Here is a 19,055-nt window from a genome sequence, read left to right as displayed (position 1 = left end):
TAATCAGACATTTTACAATTGATTCTTGCTTATCATATTTCCAGCAAATAAAAAATTAAAATGATTTCATATCTACTGTAATAATAAAATAGCATGCTCACCGCTATTCTTTTCATACTCTGTCCATACTTGTAGCTTTGTTTGATATCTTCTCGTAATTATATCCACATTCATTAAAGCATAATAAAATGAAAACCAACCATCCTTTACTGTCTGAACTTACTTTAACCATCTTCATGTTCACTTTTCACTTATAACCTTCTTCACATTCATTTTTCACATTCGTCTTTCATCTAAATATCCTTCATTCATGGATCAATCAAAAACACAGTCAAAGAGCACCAGGATCTACATGATGTTCATAAGTTAAATTTAAAAAACAAAAGTAAGGAAGACAGAAATGGCAGGGTTACATTGTTCCTGACTTCACAGCAGCTTAATCTGTGATGGCCCGGTTTTCACTCATCTGTCTTGCGGTGGATTCATCAGCATGAGACTGGCTCATAATGGATTGTTTCTTGGTGGACTGGTTGGTGATAGACTGACTTGTGGTTGAGTGAGAAGCAACAGACTGTGACGCGATGGATTTTGTGGTCTTGGCCTGCTTGAATGCGGTGTGAATTGTCTTCTTACTCTTGACGTGGAGGATCTCCATAGCATCAGGATTGACTCCTGGCTGCTGGAACTCCTTTGTGGTCTCCGTCTGCTCGGTGGTGGGTTGCTCTTGCTCCTGGAACTCCTGCTGTCTCTGGAGCATCTGAAACAGAAGAAAATGATGAAATGCATTATGGGGGAGAGAAAATATAGGCAATTTGGTAATGTGTTAAAATGTAAAAATGTCAAAAGTATGACAATTGCTCTGTCCCAAAATCTAGTGCGCTGCATACTGAAGCAGCATTTGAAGGCACACTCCTGACTCGAAGGCCATAGCCAACATAATATGCCTTATACGATACCTTGTTTTAGCCAAATTCTGAAGCAACATGGCATGTTCTTAAAGGAAAAGGCAATCACATAAAACACTGACAAGCTCAGTAAAAAAAAAAAAAAAAAACGAGGATGATTAATGAGGTAAGAGAAATTACATTTAAAAAGAAACTTTTAAAGTTTTTGTGAAATGTTGTTCAACCTAAAGAGTAATGTTTAAAAAGAAAGAAAGAAAGAAAGAAAGAAAGAAAGAAAGAAAGAAAGAAAGAAAGAAAGAAAGAAAGAAAAAAAGAAAAATTACAAACACATAACACAATTACAATTAAAATATAAAATTATAAGCTAAATCAAAATATATAAAACTAAAGTTTTTACTATAAAATTACAGTATATAAATAATACTAAAATAACACTGGTTATAGATCGTATTGTGAAAAACAAATCCATGTATGTTTAATTTTTAAAATTTTTTTACCTCTAAATGAAAATTTTACACTCTGATGTACATCACAATGTGGAAGAAAAGATCAGTCGGTACATTTCATTGCAAATTTAAATTTCATTCAATACTAAAAGTATCAATAAAAAATGCGTAATTAAACGTAATGTATAGTATATCCAATATTTGTCTGTTATGTATTTTTATCAGTATTATTAATAAAGTATTGTGCTGTTAGTTTAGCTACATGCCAACACCACACTCTACTGAAATCAGTTGTAAATCACATCAACAGTGCTGTTTGTGTAACTTGTGGAGTTGCTGCCTAAGTAGAGCATTCCAAACTGCTCACTTATGTTCCATGATGGTTAGTTAGCTTTCTGTATGCTAACAAGGCAGCTAACTAGGTTATGGAACAGAGCAAATAAATCATATTTACATATATTCAGCTAATGTATAAGACTGTGATGCAGAGTTGTGTCTCACCATTAGCTGCTGATACTTGGCGATAGCCTCGTCAGTGGTTACTCCTTCAGCAAGGCCCAGTTCTGCTGCACGGCGGGCCATTTCTGCCTTAAGAGAGCCTGGTGGGGTCCAGCCCACACCTTTAATCCAGTTCAAATCAGATTTGTAGTTCACCTGCAACCACAGAGGTCAGGACCATTAAACCATGCTACATGAGGAAAACAATAAGTAACAACAAGCAAACAATTCCTTTTTTGGGTGCATGTCACAAGTGTCACTGCAATGCAAGTCACTGCAATGTCATATTTTCACATGCAAATAGCAAAGTATTTGCCACTCATTCATTACAGTTCATCATAAATCGTTGAATAATCCCAAAACCAGTTCTCACATCGCTCTGCAGCTGGTAGGCTTGTTTAGCGTGTTTGACATTGAGCTGATTAGGATCACAGGTGTAGTCATGAAAATGTTGGCGATAGTTGAGGTTGCTGAGCTGAGCCTGGCTCTTCTTAGCATGCAGGAACTCAGGCTGGTCGCCATGGATCTTAAACTGAGATCGTGTCTCCTGGGACTGCTTCTTGTACTCGTTGTTGCTCTGGAGCTTCCCTACAGCCAGTGAGTGTCTGATCTTGGGGTCATCCTCAACGCTGAGGAGGCCCACCTGCTGGCCTTTCCCTTTGACAAATTCCTCCTTGTAGCGGAACTGAGAAGGAACGGTACAACATATATTAAATTACAATTCTAAAGCTGGGTTTTATTTAAGAAAATCATTCACAGTTTGGCAATTAAATATTTTGATTTTGACTTACATCACTAGCAATTTCTCTAGAGGCCTTGGCTGTCTGGAAGGGAATGGCGTCTAACCTGAGGTCGTAACCTGCACACTTTACCTGCTCACCTGATTTTTTATACACTTTCTGCAAAATGAAAGTAAAAAAGGGACATAGACAATGTTTAAGGATGTACACTACCATTCAAAGTTTGGAATCTTTAATGTGTTTTGATCTTTTGGAAGAAGTCTCTTAAAAATGTAAAAAATCTGTTTTCTATTTTAATATTTTTAAAATGTAATTTATTGGCAAAGCTTGGGAAATTTTCAGCAGCCATTTCTCTTCAGTGCCACATGATCCTTCAAAAAAGCAGTCTAATATGCTGAGTTGGTGCTCATATTCTCAAGAAACATATATTATTATCAATGTTGAAAACAAGTTTTTACTTCATAATTTTTTTGGGGGATTTCTGAAGGATCATATGAAACAGACCTGAAGCTATATAATAGCTTCTGAAAATTCAGCTTTGCAATCACAAAAACAAATTATATTTTAAAATATATTAAAATAGAAAACAGTTTTTAAATTGCAATAATATTTCACAATATTACTGTTTTATTGTATTTTTTATCAAATAAATTTAGCCATTAAGAGTAAAGGCTTTATAAAGAGACTTCTTTCATAAACATTAAATACATCTTGCAAGAGTACCAATCAACAGCTGGCTTACATCGCTAATTTGCTGAGAGTTGATCTTTGCTCTGATGAAGTCAGGATGATCAGGAGGTAATGTGTACTTGTGCATAGAGTCAGAGTCTCCAGATTTATACATTCTCTGAAACAGGATAAAACTTGTTATTCACTCACCCAAAACAGCTACTGGCAACACACATTGGTATAAGAATGCTGGGTGAAGTTTACCTCACTACACTGTATGTAGCTGTTCTTTGCGTGGATGATATCAGGTGAGTCAGCAACTTGAGTGAACTTCAGACTGTCAGGATGTTGACGATACTTCTTCTACAGAAGTCAACGGTGAGGAAACCCATTAACCATGCTTTATGTGGATCTTATAACAGCATGGTAGAAAAATTACGACTAAAAACATGAAACCATACAGTGTTTACTTTACTAATATGAGAGAAACATGGTATTTAAAAGAAAAAGGTATGTTATCCATTGGTAATTACTTGGAGTGTAAAAAATGGGCATTACATACCAGAATAGATCCAGATCTAAAATAGCTAAATAGCAATTCTGCTTTTCATTAACATTATCCAATAGCCTGTGTGTTGTCTGGCCTAACTGATGTCAGCATAAAAGTGAAGTTGATAGATTTTTGGTTACAGAGGCCTTTTTACTTTCCGAATAATGTGCATGGATGAATAATTCACAATAAGACCATGAGCTTGCATTAACAAGGTAAACAGACTCAATTTTGATTTGATGTTAAATTTACAGTAAGTGACTTACATCACTAATGAGCTCTCCAGCTTTCTTTGCCGACTCCAGCTGGGGCGCACCTACTGAGTCCCAGGCCACTCCCTTCATGAAGTTCAAATCTGATTTGTATACATTCTTTGAAAGATAAAGAAGACAAAATAATAGTGATTGCTTTGTCACTCTTCTATGGAACCAAAACTCAAGATTAAGATCAACCATCTTGTTCATCTTTTATTATATTTCTCACCTGGCTCTGCAGGTCATATGCCTTTTTGGCCCATTGCACCTTTATATCATCAGGTAGGACTGTGTAAGAGTGTATGTGAGTCTTGTAATCCTGGTCGCTGGCTAAAGCCTGGGCTTTCTTGGCATGAACCAGGTTCACCATGTCTAGAGGCAGCTGGTACTGGCCACTAACAGATGCAGCGTCTTTGCGATAATGCTGGTCACTCTGCAGACGTCCCATCTCTAAGCAGTGCATTAAATGCGAGTCTCCGTGAACACTGTGAGCGCCAATGTGCTTGCCTTTCTCCAATACATGGTTGTGCTTGTACTGGATCTGCCAGGGCAAAGGAGGTGAACATGTGAACTGGATGCTAGTGTACATGCAGGAACTGTATGTCACCACAAAGTTAGCATCATGATTATGTATATTAATGCATGAGTTTATTACAGCTGTTTTTGACCATAGAAGTTTATGTGTGTAAATTTAGAGAGGGTATTCTTACATCACTAGCAATGCTGGTGGAGGCTTTGGCAGCCTGGAAGGGGAGATCCTTCATGGTGAGTTTATAACCCTGAGCTCTGAGCGTATGCCATGACTCCTTGTATTTAACCTGAAGCAAAATAGATCATGTTTAAACTTTTTTTCTCTAGCGTCTTGCGTGCAGGTTCATTTTAATAGCTTCTTCTTTCGAATATCTTTGAAATGAGCAATTAAGTTTAAAATAGGGGATTTTTTATGATGTAGCAATATCCATAAACACTAAAATAGGCTTGGAAGGCTCATCTTACATCACTGAAGTTAGCAGTGTTAATCTTGGCCTGGGTGATTTCAGGTCTCTCGGCAGTAAAGGTGTAGTTGTGCCTGTTGTTCTCTCCCTTTTCTTTGTACAAGCGCTAGATAACATCAGACCAAAAGACGTTTTAATCCCTGTTTCGCTGGAAATCACAAAACACAGAAACAATATTGGGAATGTTCTCCTACCTCATTAGTGATCTTGTTACTGGTCTTAGCATGCACAATATCTGGAGAATCCGTGACGGATGTGTGTTTGAATGAGTAGGGCTGCTGGCGATACTTTTTCTGTTAGGCAAAAGAAACATACAGTATAATAAATACATATATGAAGCAAATTTAAAATACACACTAATACTCCAAATACTCCACTAAGTTTGGAGTCTGTAAGTCTTTTATGCTCACCAAGCCTGCATTTATTTTATCAGTACTAAATCAGTACTTATTTTAAGTGCTAAAACTGGAATATTGTGAAATATTATTGCAATTTAAATAGATTTTCTATTTTAATATTTGAAAATGCAATTTATTCTTGTGATGGCAAAGCTGAAATTTCAGCAGTCATTACTCAGTGTCACATGATCCTTCCGAAATAATTTGAATATGCTGCTGGTGCTTAAGAAACATTTCTTATTATTGTCAATGTTAAAGTAGTTCAATGATCAAGTAGTTGTCCTACTTGAACCCAAACTTTTGAACAGTAATGCAGATGAAAATGCTGGGTCAATGTGTTAATATTTAGATAGGCAATCATACCTCGCTAATTAGATCTGTGGCCCGTTTGGATCCCTCAATCTGTAGGGCACCAGTGGCAATCCAGGCCGCACCACGAAGGTAGTTCAGATCAGAGTGGTAGATTTTCTGTTGCATAAATAAAATATGTTCAAGAGAATTCAACATTCAAGAGACATTCTGTGAACAATGAGTATTAGTAATAGTAGTGCAAGTATTGAATAATCCATTACATCACTCTGTAGTTCATATGCTCTCTTGGCAGCTTGCACTTTGAGGTCATCAGGCAGTGTTGTATACTTGTGCAATGTAAGTCTATAGTCCTGATTGCTGACCAGAGACTGAGCCTTCTTAGCATGGAGCACATCCAACATATCCATTGGTAGATGGAACTGAGAGTGCACCTTAGAAGAGTCCTTTTTGTATTTGAGCTAAGGAAATAGAAAGCTGATCAATCACTTGTGCGTGACCTTTTAAACTCTTATTTGTGGTACTCCAAATGCTGTAGCCTTGCTCAATCTTCTGGAATACTCACATCACTCTGTATATTTGTGGCATGCACAGAGTGAGCAATGTTTATGTCATCCTGTAGTCCCTTTAGCCCAATCATCTTCCCTTTTGTCTTCTCAAACTGTGCCTTGTATTTTTGCTGGAGGCAAACATTTATACAGTTAGACAGACAGATAACCTAAATAAACTGGAGTTCATCTATTGTGGACAAAATACTCACATCACTGAGGATTTCTGCAGAAGATTTGGCTGCTTGGAATGGAATAGCATCCAAGCGTAACTTGTAGCCACCATCTCTGATCTTTCTCCAGGACTCTTTGTAGTGTGACTATATAGAAAATAATTCTACTCTTAGCAGTTTAATGTGGAAATTCAATTGTTTGTGCATGTGTTTAATAGTTTCTGAAACAGGAACAGCAGTGTTTGTAATGGATTCTCACCTCACTGAGGTTCATGGCATTGATCTTAGCCTGCACATGCTCGGGAATATCTCCATTCAGTGTGTATTTGTGCATTTCATTCTCCCCTTTCTCTCTGTATAATCTCTGTCAACATGAAGATATCTCACATGTTCACAATCACATACATGAACAAATTCCAATCTCTTTTACCAAATTCAATGCATAGATTCATAGAAAGAATAATGTATGTATGTATCAAATGAAGACATACATCAAGAATCAGTTTGCTGCTGATTTTAGCCTGGACCATCTCTGGTGTATCCTCCACGCTGGTAAACTTCAGAGCACTTACATCCTGTCTGTATTTTTTCTAGAACAAACACAACACATGGCAAATATTTATATCAGCTGTCAGTGCTGGGAGATGTAGTGTGTTTTGAATTTACATATCTATCTCTTGGGTGTACGGCCCCCAAGGGCTTTCATTTCAAGGACGATATGGTTCAATCATTTCACAATACCTTTAAACAGATGTGTACTTGGAAACGCTAACCCCAGGCATCTATATATCTATAACATCTATACTCAAAGTGAAGTGCATCTAATAATAGTCATGGCATTTATTCTAAAAGCAGCACTTGATGTCATAAAGTGTCTCTGTTTTAATTATTTTTTATTTTTTTAAACATTCTGTTTATCTCCAAGTTTACATTTATACAAAAAATTATTTGGTAAATTAGTATATTAAATAACAAAACATATGCTTATATTCGTTTAGCCAGGAATGTCAGATTTCTGAAGGCATAATAACCTCAAAAAATTATTATTAGTTGAAAATGTAATTTAAAAAAAATAGTTTTCTGATGTTTGCTCAAACATGGGTTCTAAACAAACTATAAAAGGTACTGATGAATTGAGGAAATAGTTCTTTCCTATTCCTTCCCCTGCTAAATATAACCTATTACTTCAGCTATTTGCTATGCAAGCATTACATAACTGCTCTTCTAGTGGTTAAGTACACTTTTCATTTTCAGAGGGTCCTGCTGATGATCTAGAAATCTGGTGACTCCTCAAGTTAATTGATTTTAGAACTTGTTCGATGAAAAACTATGACATTAAGTGTGTATGGTTGGTCATGTTCAGGTCGATCTGTACCTCGCTGGCTAAATCTGTAGCTTTTCTGGCCTGCTGTATATCAAGGGATCCAGTGGTTTCCCATCCCACTCCTTTCATCCAGTTCAGGTCAGAGCGATATTTTTTCTGTGAAGAAAACAACATTTTGATGCATAATTCCAAACAGTATGCATGCTGAAATCTTAGTCTTAGTCTTTTTATTTATATAGCACCATATAATTACAATGTTCATTGTCCAAGGTGCTTTACAATTCAAAGATAAAACCAAATACCAATACAAAAAACAAATATAACCCTAACACACAGTTAAAAGAAGAAAGAACAAAAGGTCACAAATATACACATTATTTAAATGCAATAGAAAAAAGTAATCTTTAAGTTTATGCTTGAAAATAAGTGGGTGCGGATCTAATGTATTTTGGTAAGCTATTCCAAAGATTGGGACCGGCTACCTCAAATGCTCTATCACCCCTATGTTTAAGTCTAGATCTAGGCACCTTTAGTTGGATTTGATTCGCTGACCTAAGCGTTCTGGAGGGCTGATGAATTGAAATAAGGACAGAAAGGTACGTAGGGGCATACATATGAATAGACTGCATGATAAACAAATATGAGTACTTTAAAATCAATCCTATATCTTACAGGCAGCCAATGAAGGGAGGCAAGTACTGGTGTGATGTGTTCCCGCTTACGTGTGCGCATCAATAACCTCGCAACGGAGTTCTGTACTAACTGCAAACGTGAAAGAACAGAATGACTAATACCAAGATAAAATGAATTACACAATAGTCTAGCCGTGATCATATTGAAGCATGAATAATCTTTTTTGTGTCCATAAAATTAAGAAATTATTTTTTTAGATTTAACGAAGATGGAAAAAGCAAGACCTAACAATTGAATTAACTTGCTTATCCATTTTAAAGTGACTATCTATAATATAGCCCAGATTTTTAACATGTGGTTTCAGATCAAACTTAAAATGAGAGAACTTTGCTTTTAAAGTGACTGAGGAGGATGCTGGACCAAATACAATAATCTCAGTTTTTGATTTATTAAGATGCAGGAAATTTGTAGACATCCAGTTGGTGGAGTCTTTCAAACAGGCTGCCAAGATCTCGAAATCATTTATATCTCCTTTTTTTAACGGTAAGTAAATTTGAATATCATCTGCAAAGCAATGGAAGGAAATGCCATGTTTCCTAAAAATATGCCCCAACGGAAGCATATAAAGAGAAAATAAAATGGGAGCAAAAATAGAACCTTGTGGGACTCCACAGGTAAGCTTGGCTATATTGTATGCAGTATGCAGCATGCATTTGTGCCTGTTTTGGCTTTACAAGTCATCAAACCGAATGCTGGAATAACTCTTACATCACTCTGTAGGCCGTAGGCTTTCTTGGCCCATTCCACCTTCATATCAGTGGGCAAGATGGTGTACTCGTGTAAGAAGGTTTTGTAGTTTTTCTCAGTGGCCAGTTCCTGGGCTTTCTTGGCATGGGTGAGGTTCATCATATCGAGTGAGGCACTGTATTTGGTCTTGGTATCCTCATACTCTTTCTTGTAATTGAGGTCACTATGGAGTTTGGTAGCCTTGGTTGAATGGGCCATCTGAGAATCATCTGACACAGTCTTCACGCCAATCATCTTCCCTTTTGTCATCTCATATTCTTGCTTGTACTTCACCTAAATATATGGAATATCAGGAAAGTTACATTAGATTATAAGTCACAAAACCTGAGCTTCCAGTGTCTATTTGTGAGTCATGTGCATCAGTAGGGTGTTTGGTCACTCACATCACTGGCGAGATCTCTTGTTGTTTTGGCGGCGAGAATTGAAAGTGAGTCCAAGCCTAGTTCAAAACCCTTCTCCCTCTGCTCATCCCAGCTACTCTTATATGCTTTCTGAAAAATCACCAGTTTAATGTGCTGATTAAAAACAGGCAGTGGGTTCTTAGTTTATGTGTAGGTTATTGGTGCAACATAAGCAGGTTCAAGTGATTCAGTTCATACCTCACTGAGAAGCTCTGCATTAGCTTTGGCTTGTTTGAAGAGAGGCTCATCTTTGCTTATAGTGTACTGGTGCATTGTCTGTTCAGTGCCTGCTTTGTACGCCAGCTGAGTACAAGAAAAGGCTAATCAATCCCAGAAATATCCACTGAGGAGATAAATATCCAATCGGATGGATCATATCTTACCCCACTCTGCAGCTCCTGGCTCTTCTTAGCATGTATGATGGAAGGAGTGTCTGCCACTTGTGTGAATTTCACACTGTCCACTTTCTGGCGGTACTTTTTCTGTATAGAGGTGGAAAATGCACAGTTAGAGTAAACGTGTGAAGTCCAGCACTGTCTTCCTGGTGAAGACCAAAGAAATCTTGGTGGTAAAGCTAGTTAAGAAGCCTATGAAAATGCTCAAGTTCAAGTTCAAGTTCAAGTTGAGCTTAATCAGTAGGGAATCTACTGATTATCTTGCAATGACCAACCTCACTGAGTAGTTCTCCTGCTTTCTTGGCTTGTTCTACATCCAGGCAGCCATCAGCCTCCCATCCGACTCCTTTCATCCAAGTCAGGTCTGATCGGTACTTGTTCTAAAAAAGCCAAATCAAATATCCATATAGCATGCATAAAGTACAGTGTGTGTATCATTCTACTCTGGTCTTGCAAATAGACATGGTTTCTTCTTCTTACATCACTCTGCAGTTGGTAGGCTTTCTTAGCTTGCTGCACTTTCATGTCATCAGGCAAGACGGTATAATCGTGTAACTTCTTCCTGTAGTCCAAATCACTGGCCAGGGCCTGAGCCTTCTTAGCATGACTCAGATTCACCATGTCTAGAGGCAGGTGGCACTTGGATTGAGTCTCCTTAGAATCCTTTTTATAAGTAACCTATATAGCAAAGAAATGTGATTGTATTATTTTGTTTAGCCTGAAGAATCTGAGATTGCTCACTCATAATACTTGGAAAATATACTTTTGTTTAACTTAACCTGACTTTGGGTACTCAGGCTTACCTCACTGCTAAGCTTGGCCACCTGAAGGGAGTGCATTGTTTTGGAGTCACTCACATCCATTCCAATGGCTTTGTCTTTGTTCTTTGCATATGCTTCCTTATACTTGATCTGTGCAGCCCAATAAATCAAATCAACCCAAGGAAACTCATTTGAATGATGTTTACATTTTAACATTGAACATTTGATTCTTACATCACTAGCCAGGTCTCGAGAGGCTTTGGCAGCTTTGAATGTAAGTGTGTCCAGGCCGATATCACATGCTTTAGATTTGTTCTTCTCCCAGTTCTCTTTGTATTTGATCTGTGAACATCCAGGAAGACAACACTTAACAACACAATCAACAACTCTGAACTATATATAAGGATGACAAACAATGTGACAAGGCTCTGGAATGTGAGTATAGGCTTACATCACTGGCGAGCTCTGCATTGGCTTTGGCCTTTTTAAGTTCTGGTGTATCTTGAGATAATGTGTACTGTGTCTTTGTCTTCTCATAGTTGGCTTTATAGTTCAGCTTGAATGAGAGGTTATAATTGAGGCTTAGATATATTGCATTAAATTCACTTAAACCCTCATTAACACGGACAAATTATGCTTACATTGCTGAGCTGATGGGCATTGATTCTGGCTTGCACAATTTCAGGAGTGTCTGTAACCTGGTTGAATTTCAGCTTGTCGATATGCTGTCTGTAATTTTTCTGTGTGGGAATATAAAAGACATCCATTTAGATTAGCCTGCATGTTTACAAGTGTGAAGCTCATTTATATGGCTGAGGCAGCACTTTACAAGCTGTCAGGATGGCACAGTTACTGATAGAAAAGTTATAATAGCCATGAAATGTAAGTTTATAGCCACAACAAGAATGATAGACTTACATCTTTGAATGGCTCCAGTTTCTTCTGTGACTGATAAGAAGGAGTGATGGTGGCTGGATAGTTGTACTCACTCTGAACATGCTTCTCCTGCTCATATTCTGATTTGTAGGCAATCTGAAATCAAATGGTATTAGAGAATATGTAAACACCCTATATAAATATAATTGAGTAATGTATCTAAAATATCTTAGTATTTACTTATTTACTACAACAGTTACTTATTTCAAAATTGGACAATGCTCTGTAGTTTACTTTTTACAAATTTATTACAGTATGAATTTATACAAATGTAATGCAATTAAAGATGAGCAACAAAACCACATATGAGAGATAATATGTTCAGAAATGCTTTCATCTTACATCACTGGCAAGCTTTCTGACGTTCATGGCATGCATGGTCTTCTTATCGATGCCACCGCCCTCATAGTGCCCCTTCATGTGATTGGTGTAATTCTCCTTGTATTTATTCTGCAATCACAAATGAATGAGCTTGCATATGACTGCACACAAGTGCCCAGCACAGCAACACCTTAAATATAGAATATGTTGTCATTCTTTGCAGTCATATCACTGATGAGGAGCTCACATCACTGGTATACTTGGCGATCTTTGACACATTCTTGAACTGTGGCGTCTCACAGTAGTTGATGCTGTGGCCTTTGGTGGTCTCAAGGTCCTTCTTGTATTCAACCTGTATAACAGGAGTATGCCTGTGTCACGTAGGCAATTAGGTTGTGGAATTTTAAGTCTCTATCACTTGTGGTAAACTTCATGCACTGCATACAGAAAACCATATGCCCTTTTGACATTTGCTTGTAAATCAGGGTAGGATGAGAATGTGGTATTGTTTATGGCATCATTAGGTATACACTGTGGCATGTGAGAGGGTGAAAATAGAATGATGATGTGGCCCTTGGGTTTGTGTGTTGTCTTTGTTTATGTCTGTGGGTGGCTGTGCTCATGGGATGTGGAGAATGCAGGTGTGGAGACATTATGTCTGGCTGAGCCGCTGGCAGATGAGTTCACTGATCCTCTCTTTCTCTTTTGGCACGTGTGCATCCCAAAATGTACTCAGTAAGCCAAGTTATAAATCTTCAGCTAACTAATCAATGCTGTTTCTAAATATGTTTAATGGGCAAAAGTGAATATGCCATCCATCTGTTCTTCTGCACCTGATGTAGGCAATGGACCAAGGGCATAAATCGCTCACCTCGCTCACAAGCTTGTTGATTTTGCGTGCACAATTCAGAGTCAAGTTGTCATCAGTGTTTAGAGTGTGGTATGCAGAAGATCCCTTCATCTTGTTAAAATCCTTCTTATATTTCAGCTGCAGGTTAAACATGGAGAGAGGGGGATGAGAAAGGTGTTTAAACACAACAATACCAGAAAGAGCTCAATCTACTGTGCAGGATGCCTGATCTGTCAGGATGAATTCCTGTGACATGAGAGAAAATACACAATCAGTCATTTAGACAGTCAGTGTGTGTCTAAATATGTCCTTTTGATACCTCTAGAGTGACAACACTGGATTCTCGGTGGGAGTCATTGGAGAAAATGTACATGTTCCACTTAGTGATGACAGGCCAAGGTGAGAAAACATTAACTGGGATTATTTTGGCATTATTTATATGCTATTATAGTTTTTATTCATATTTTGAATTAGCTTGTATTTCTCTATTTTTAGTTAATTAAAAATTTTAGTACTTATTTAGTTTGAATTTTATATATATTTATCTAATAATTATAATTTATTTGAATAAATTCAGTTAGCAAATATGCTATTAATAGTTTTATTTTTAGTTCATGGTAATAAGTCTGACAATGTTATTTTAATATCATTGAGATATATTGTAGTTTTTGGTAATATTTTGAATTTCATTTTATTTTTATAGTTTCAGCTTTCATATTAATTTTAATTAAAATTTTAGTAATTTTGTTTAGTGTTTTTGCAATTTCATCAGTTTTTGTGGTCTATACATTTTTATGCATTTCTTTATAAATTTTTATTTCAATTTTAGTTATTTTAGTACATCAGGTTAAACAAAATGAAAATGGAAATGTTGCCTTGTTAATTAGCTCTGAAGTATTTTATATTTTATTTCAATCAATGTTTATTGTATTTCAAGTAACAAAAATGTTTTATGGTTTTATTTTAGTTAACCATAATAACCCTGAACCCTGACTGGGACAGAACTTGTGTAATTCCTACTGTGAAAAGTGTAACATCTAAAATGACAGACCACTTCAGCAATGATGATGCGCTGATACTCACATCACTGGCTATGTCATGGGCTTTCTTGGCCATCTGGTATCCAGGGGTAATCATAGCAGGGAAGCTGCCCTTGCCCTTTTGCTGTTCATATTCCTCAGTATAGGCATGCTAAAGGAATTAGAGACATTCAGTATAACCATATGTGAGGATGTAACCACATAGGATGTAAAGCAAAGGCATTGAATGTCCAAAAGAACACTGTGTCACCTGACTGAAGTGTTCTGCATTCTCTTTGGCCAAAGCAAACTCTGCAGAACCAGCATCAGTGCTGGCCTTGCCCTTAATCTCCTGCTCATATTTCTGTTGATATTTCACCTGCACAAAAACAACACTAGATTACAACTGGCATGCACATGCAGCTGACATTCAAATGTAATTGACACATTTGGACACTTACTTTGCTTGCCATCTCGCCTGCTTTTTTAGCCACCTGGTATCCGGGAGTGAAGTGCGCAGGAAAACTGCCTTTGCCCCTCTGCTGTTCATATTCCTCATTGTAGACATACTGTTTTTATAGAAGGAGATGACAAATTAAGACATATGGATACTATTCGGCCACAAAGAATTTTAAAGATTCTATTCACTTACATCACTGACAATCTTCCCTTGATTTTTAGCTAGAAGCACATCAGGAGTATCCGTTACAGCGGTGTATTTTGACACTCGTTCTTCATGGCCTTTTTTATACTCAACCTGAATAAAAAAAGAAAGGAATAATCAACTTTTTGAGAACGAAACTGGACTTTTTGCAACCTAAACTTTACTTACATTGCTAGCCAGCGTATTGGCTTTCTTTGCCATTTCATATCCTGGCGTGATCATAGCTGGGAAACTGCCCTTTCCTTTAGACTGCTCATATTCTTCCGTGTATTTCACCTTTGAATCAACATATAACATCACAGATAAGAAACAAACTCGTGCAATGACTAATAACATAAACGGGCATAAGAGGAAGGCCTCCAGATGACTCTGTGACCAAACATCCTGGACAGTCCTATAGCTGGGAATTTGTAATTGCCTAAAATGTCCAGAAATTGGCGCCTGCACACTTCTGGTCAAACTCCTTTTCATTCATTACCTTCAGCAAGGATGAAAACAATAAGAAAACAAAGCCAAAACCTGGACATTTTAGGCAATTTAGGAATCCCAGACAGGACATGTCTGTGGAAAAAAACGAGGTATGACTTCCGTATTTAGCTTCAGTGGCCAGTGTATGAAAATTGTGAGAAAATTAACCACAAAATCTTGAGGAAGTGTCACACAACAGGAAAAAAGCGATATAGATACATTCAGCCTTTACACTAAAGCTTATTACTATAATGTTATGTTTTAAAATAATATAATAAAATGTTACATTTACTATACTTAAAATGTATAATTAAACTATAATATAAAATAATTACCGTACTTGTGATCAACAGTTAATAAATATATGACAGAAAGAATTTGCTACTACCACAGTTTTCTATGAGAGATTACAATAGCAGAAGAAGTATAGAGATTCTTGGATTTTTAAAACCATGTATGTGATTTCAGTCTAAATGGTCACTTTGGAAATGTATCCTTACATCACTGGCCAATGATACTCCAGTCTTGGCATGTAACATCTCAGGTGTGTCGGCTACAGAGGTAAACTGCGTCACACGTACTTCATGGCCTCGTTTATATTCCACCTGCAGCCCAAATTACCACTCTTTGTAATACATCATCATAATTTATCCAATTATAGGTGCAGCAAAAAAGCAAGAGCCTCATTTTTCATTTGCCCATTGAGACTGAATCTGATAACTCACGTCACTAATGGTCTTCTGTGCCTGGGTCACACGTACAATTTCCTGGCTGGTAACGCTGCCCGAGTAAAATGACTGTTGGCCCACAAATTCAGTTTGGTAACCTTGCTGCTTTTAAAAATATTTAAAAAACGGTCACATGTTAAAAACAGCCCACAAATAAACTTAATGGATTTATGGTACTATTTCCTTCGGCCACTCACCTGACTGGCAAGCTGGCTGGCCTTACGAGCTTGCTCGATTCCTTTTGATCTCATGTCATAGTGGAAAGTGGACATAAAACGCTCCCCTTCTTCTCTATATTTATTCTAGAAACCAGAGAGATATAAGGAGAGAAATGTTAGCGTGCTTCCTATCAGCAAAATAAATGTGGTAATGATTGATTCTGAAATCCCCTTTCTGAAATTCCTGATGTATGAAGAATTATGGAATATCACATACTGTAAAAAGTCATATTCAGAGACATGCAACATCAGTGATATTAGTAAGTGCTGTTTTTCCACACTGTCTTTATGTAATTTTTCAGGAAAGAAATTAAATTATACATGTGAAATATAAGTATGGTAGTCTGCATTCTGTCAGTCTGCATAAAGGCCGCTCTAGAGCCCACTGACAGACGAGGGCAGCTGGGATCCCACAGAAACAGATTCAGAGAAGAAGAGAGAGGGAAAGGAAGCAAGACAGGAAGAGAGGTGGGCCATGTTCATGTGGTATAAATTTAAACAGCAAATACATAAAGAAGGCCAGAGAAGAATATCATGTCACACCACAGAAATAACTGGAGAGATGCAGTTCTCATTCCAAACCTGTAGAGTCACCAGGGTCTTTGAGCTCTCCTAAAAACAGACCTTTAACCCAGCTCATATAAAATAGGGGGTATTGCCAGCAAAACAACCCATGTTCAATTCTTTAAATACTTTTGATTGTAAATCAGTTAGCAATATATACCAGACAGTACATACACTGAGCACCACTAGTTTATTACCAGGCAGCCTAAAAAGTCGTACTGCAAAGTTTCCTTGATTCTGAATTTTTTTTTTAAAGAAACAATAATATATCATTTATTTATAAAAAAAATATTTTCTGCATACTTGTGTTTCAAATCAGTTTATGAGCTCTAAATATTTAAACAAAACTATTTTTAAAGTCTCCATCAATAAACTAACAAGATACTTTGAACTCAGATCTTAATATATTATATATTCATTTATTTAAAATGGTGTAATGTACAGTAAACTGGTCATGATCACAAAAAAAAGTCAATTTGAAGGAGTTTATTTTCCAATACGATCAGCTGACTGTACATTATTATTACAATATTACATTAATATTATATTATATTTATTTATTTGCTAAGAAGCCATGTACTGAAAGTGGTGTAATGTACAGTCAACTGGTCATTATCACAAAATAAGTTTATTTTTGACTAATGATCAGCTGACTGTACATTAAGCCTTACTGAATATTCATTATATTCTATATGAAAACACCTCAGATTAACAGCATTACCTCACAACTTCACACTTGTAAATGCTACATCAAATAATATTACAGAAAACCAAAATATGTTGACTTAAACTTAGTTCATTTACTATAGTACTTTGTCAGATGTACAGTAAATCTGTGACGTAAACAAAACCTCACCTCACTGACTGCTTCAGATTGCTTCTTGGCATTGATACTGACAGGAGTCTCATAAACACTTGTGAAAGTGTTGTTCTTTGGATTATGCCTATTAGATATAAGAGAAATAATTCAATATTTAACACATTTAATGGCCAAACTGTGCAGTAAGATAAATTATGCCTTTAGTCATGAAGCAATGGAAAATAATGCTGATTTATTAAAACATTGTGCCTTAATTGTTACTAAAAATTATATTCAAGCAAAAAAACGACTCCAAAACTTACACTTGGCAGTACGGCCTTTTCTGATGGCTGATAAAATTATTGGCAGTCAGAACCATCTTACAGACCTCACAGTGAAAACATGCTTTGTGCCAATTCTGAAAGATAAATAGACACATACATGCAGAGTGAGAAAATGAAAATTGCATTTTAAATGTGCATTTTAAAAATAACTGATTCCAATTGCTTCTCCTGAAATCTGTCTTTCTTACATCATAGAAAACATGGTTAGACTTAACCGAAAAATACATTGACACTTTATGATTATCTATGTACTGTCATGTTAATATGTAAGATCTTTGAGACATATGCCGTAAAGACTTACCTGACCAATAAGATTGATCTTCTCCGCTGGGTACACCACAAACCCACACCTGGCACACTTTTGAACATTCATAGTTTTATCAAATTAAGCCAGAAACTCAAGAGAAAAATAAAAACAACTTTTGTACAAATAGTCAGAACTGGACAGCAAGGTGTCCCAGACGGTCCCTTGTCCCCACTTGTGTCTCAGTCTCTGTCCTGTGTTAAACTTAAATCTGTTCTCTGACTGAGACCCTGTCTAGTACATGTCAGTGGGTGCAGAGTTCCACTCCTCTTTAGCTGTTGCCGGTCAGCTGATTGGTTGACCAGCTGTCAGTTACTTGAAAGAGGAGAGATATGTCACTGAATTGTGATCACAGTGTTGTTCACTTTGAGTACATTAGTCAGAGCCTTCAGACGTGCTCTAAATAGGTGAATGAAGTCACGGCTGGATCGTTACACGCGTTCTGAAATGCCTTACTTTCTGGTCTCATGACTTTCCGTCATTTTCTCAATTAAGATTTTAATGTTCATGCTGTTATATACTACATAACGTTTAGATATGATTCAGTCATTCTCAAAATATGGTGACAATCACGTCCACTGACATGCAGTCATTAGGCATCCTTTTATAATTTTATGAAATAATATAAAATGTTTGACAATACATCATTTTACAAATTTTTACACAATTATAGTTTTACATTTATTTTTTTGTTTTTCCTACATTATGCATTAGTACAAATAACAAAAATATTATAATAATGTTTGTTCTTTTATCTCGTCATTGGTGTTATCAATTTTTTTTTAAATAGTATTCTGAAAATACAAAAAGTTCAAGGTCAAAGATCAGAGGAAGAAGAAGCTGTTCAAATGGGCACATGGTTACTATTTTTCCATCACATTGGATAAAAACACATTGGACTCTTTCCTGTAGCTCAAATAGTAGAGCATGGCACTAGCAACGCTAAGGTCATGGGTTCGATTCCCAGGGAAAACAAGAGCTGATAAAATGTAAAAACTGTAACTTGAATGCAATGTAAGTGGCTTTGGATAAAA

At 36.7% G+C, this 19,055-nt stretch overlaps 1 protein-coding gene across 1 annotated transcript; it reads right to left on the bottom strand.

Moving 5' to 3' along the window:
- Positions 1–409: 409 nt before the first annotated feature.
- On the bottom strand, positions 410–18,253 carry LOC306858152 (nebulin-related-anchoring protein-like; the record flags this gene model as incomplete). Its single annotated transcript, XM_079398551.1, is given in 44 exon segments — positions 410–436; positions 440–757; positions 1,853–2,005; positions 2,223–2,534; positions 2,641–2,748; positions 3,332–3,436; positions 3,523–3,621; positions 4,075–4,179; positions 4,292–4,603; positions 4,773–4,880; positions 5,059–5,163; positions 5,252–5,350; positions 5,819–5,923; positions 6,028–6,225; positions 6,330–6,443; positions 6,525–6,632; positions 6,745–6,849; positions 6,977–7,075; positions 7,861–7,965; positions 9,211–9,522; positions 9,633–9,740; positions 9,849–9,953; positions 10,034–10,132; positions 10,321–10,425; positions 10,526–10,723; positions 10,849–10,956; positions 11,041–11,148; positions 11,258–11,362; positions 11,448–11,546; positions 11,725–11,838; positions 12,085–12,192; positions 12,311–12,415; positions 12,935–13,051; positions 13,997–14,104; positions 14,204–14,311; positions 14,394–14,501; positions 14,585–14,689; positions 14,765–14,872; positions 15,565–15,669; positions 15,790–15,894; positions 15,990–16,094; positions 17,431–17,518; positions 17,697–17,791; positions 18,019–18,253. Coding segments are annotated over 44 exon segments (5,583 nt in total). The 5' UTR covers positions 18,091–18,253.
- Between the last annotated feature and the right edge of the window lie 802 nt (positions 18,254–19,055).

The sequence above is a fragment of the Barbus barbus genome, assembly GCF_936440315.1.
Source record: "Barbus barbus genome assembly, chromosome: 38".
NCBI classification, from domain to species: Eukaryota; Metazoa; Chordata; class Actinopteri; order Cypriniformes; family Cyprinidae; genus Barbus; species Barbus barbus.
Note: the sequence above shows the minus strand (reverse complement) of the source record. Positions and strands in the feature narration are given on the sequence as shown.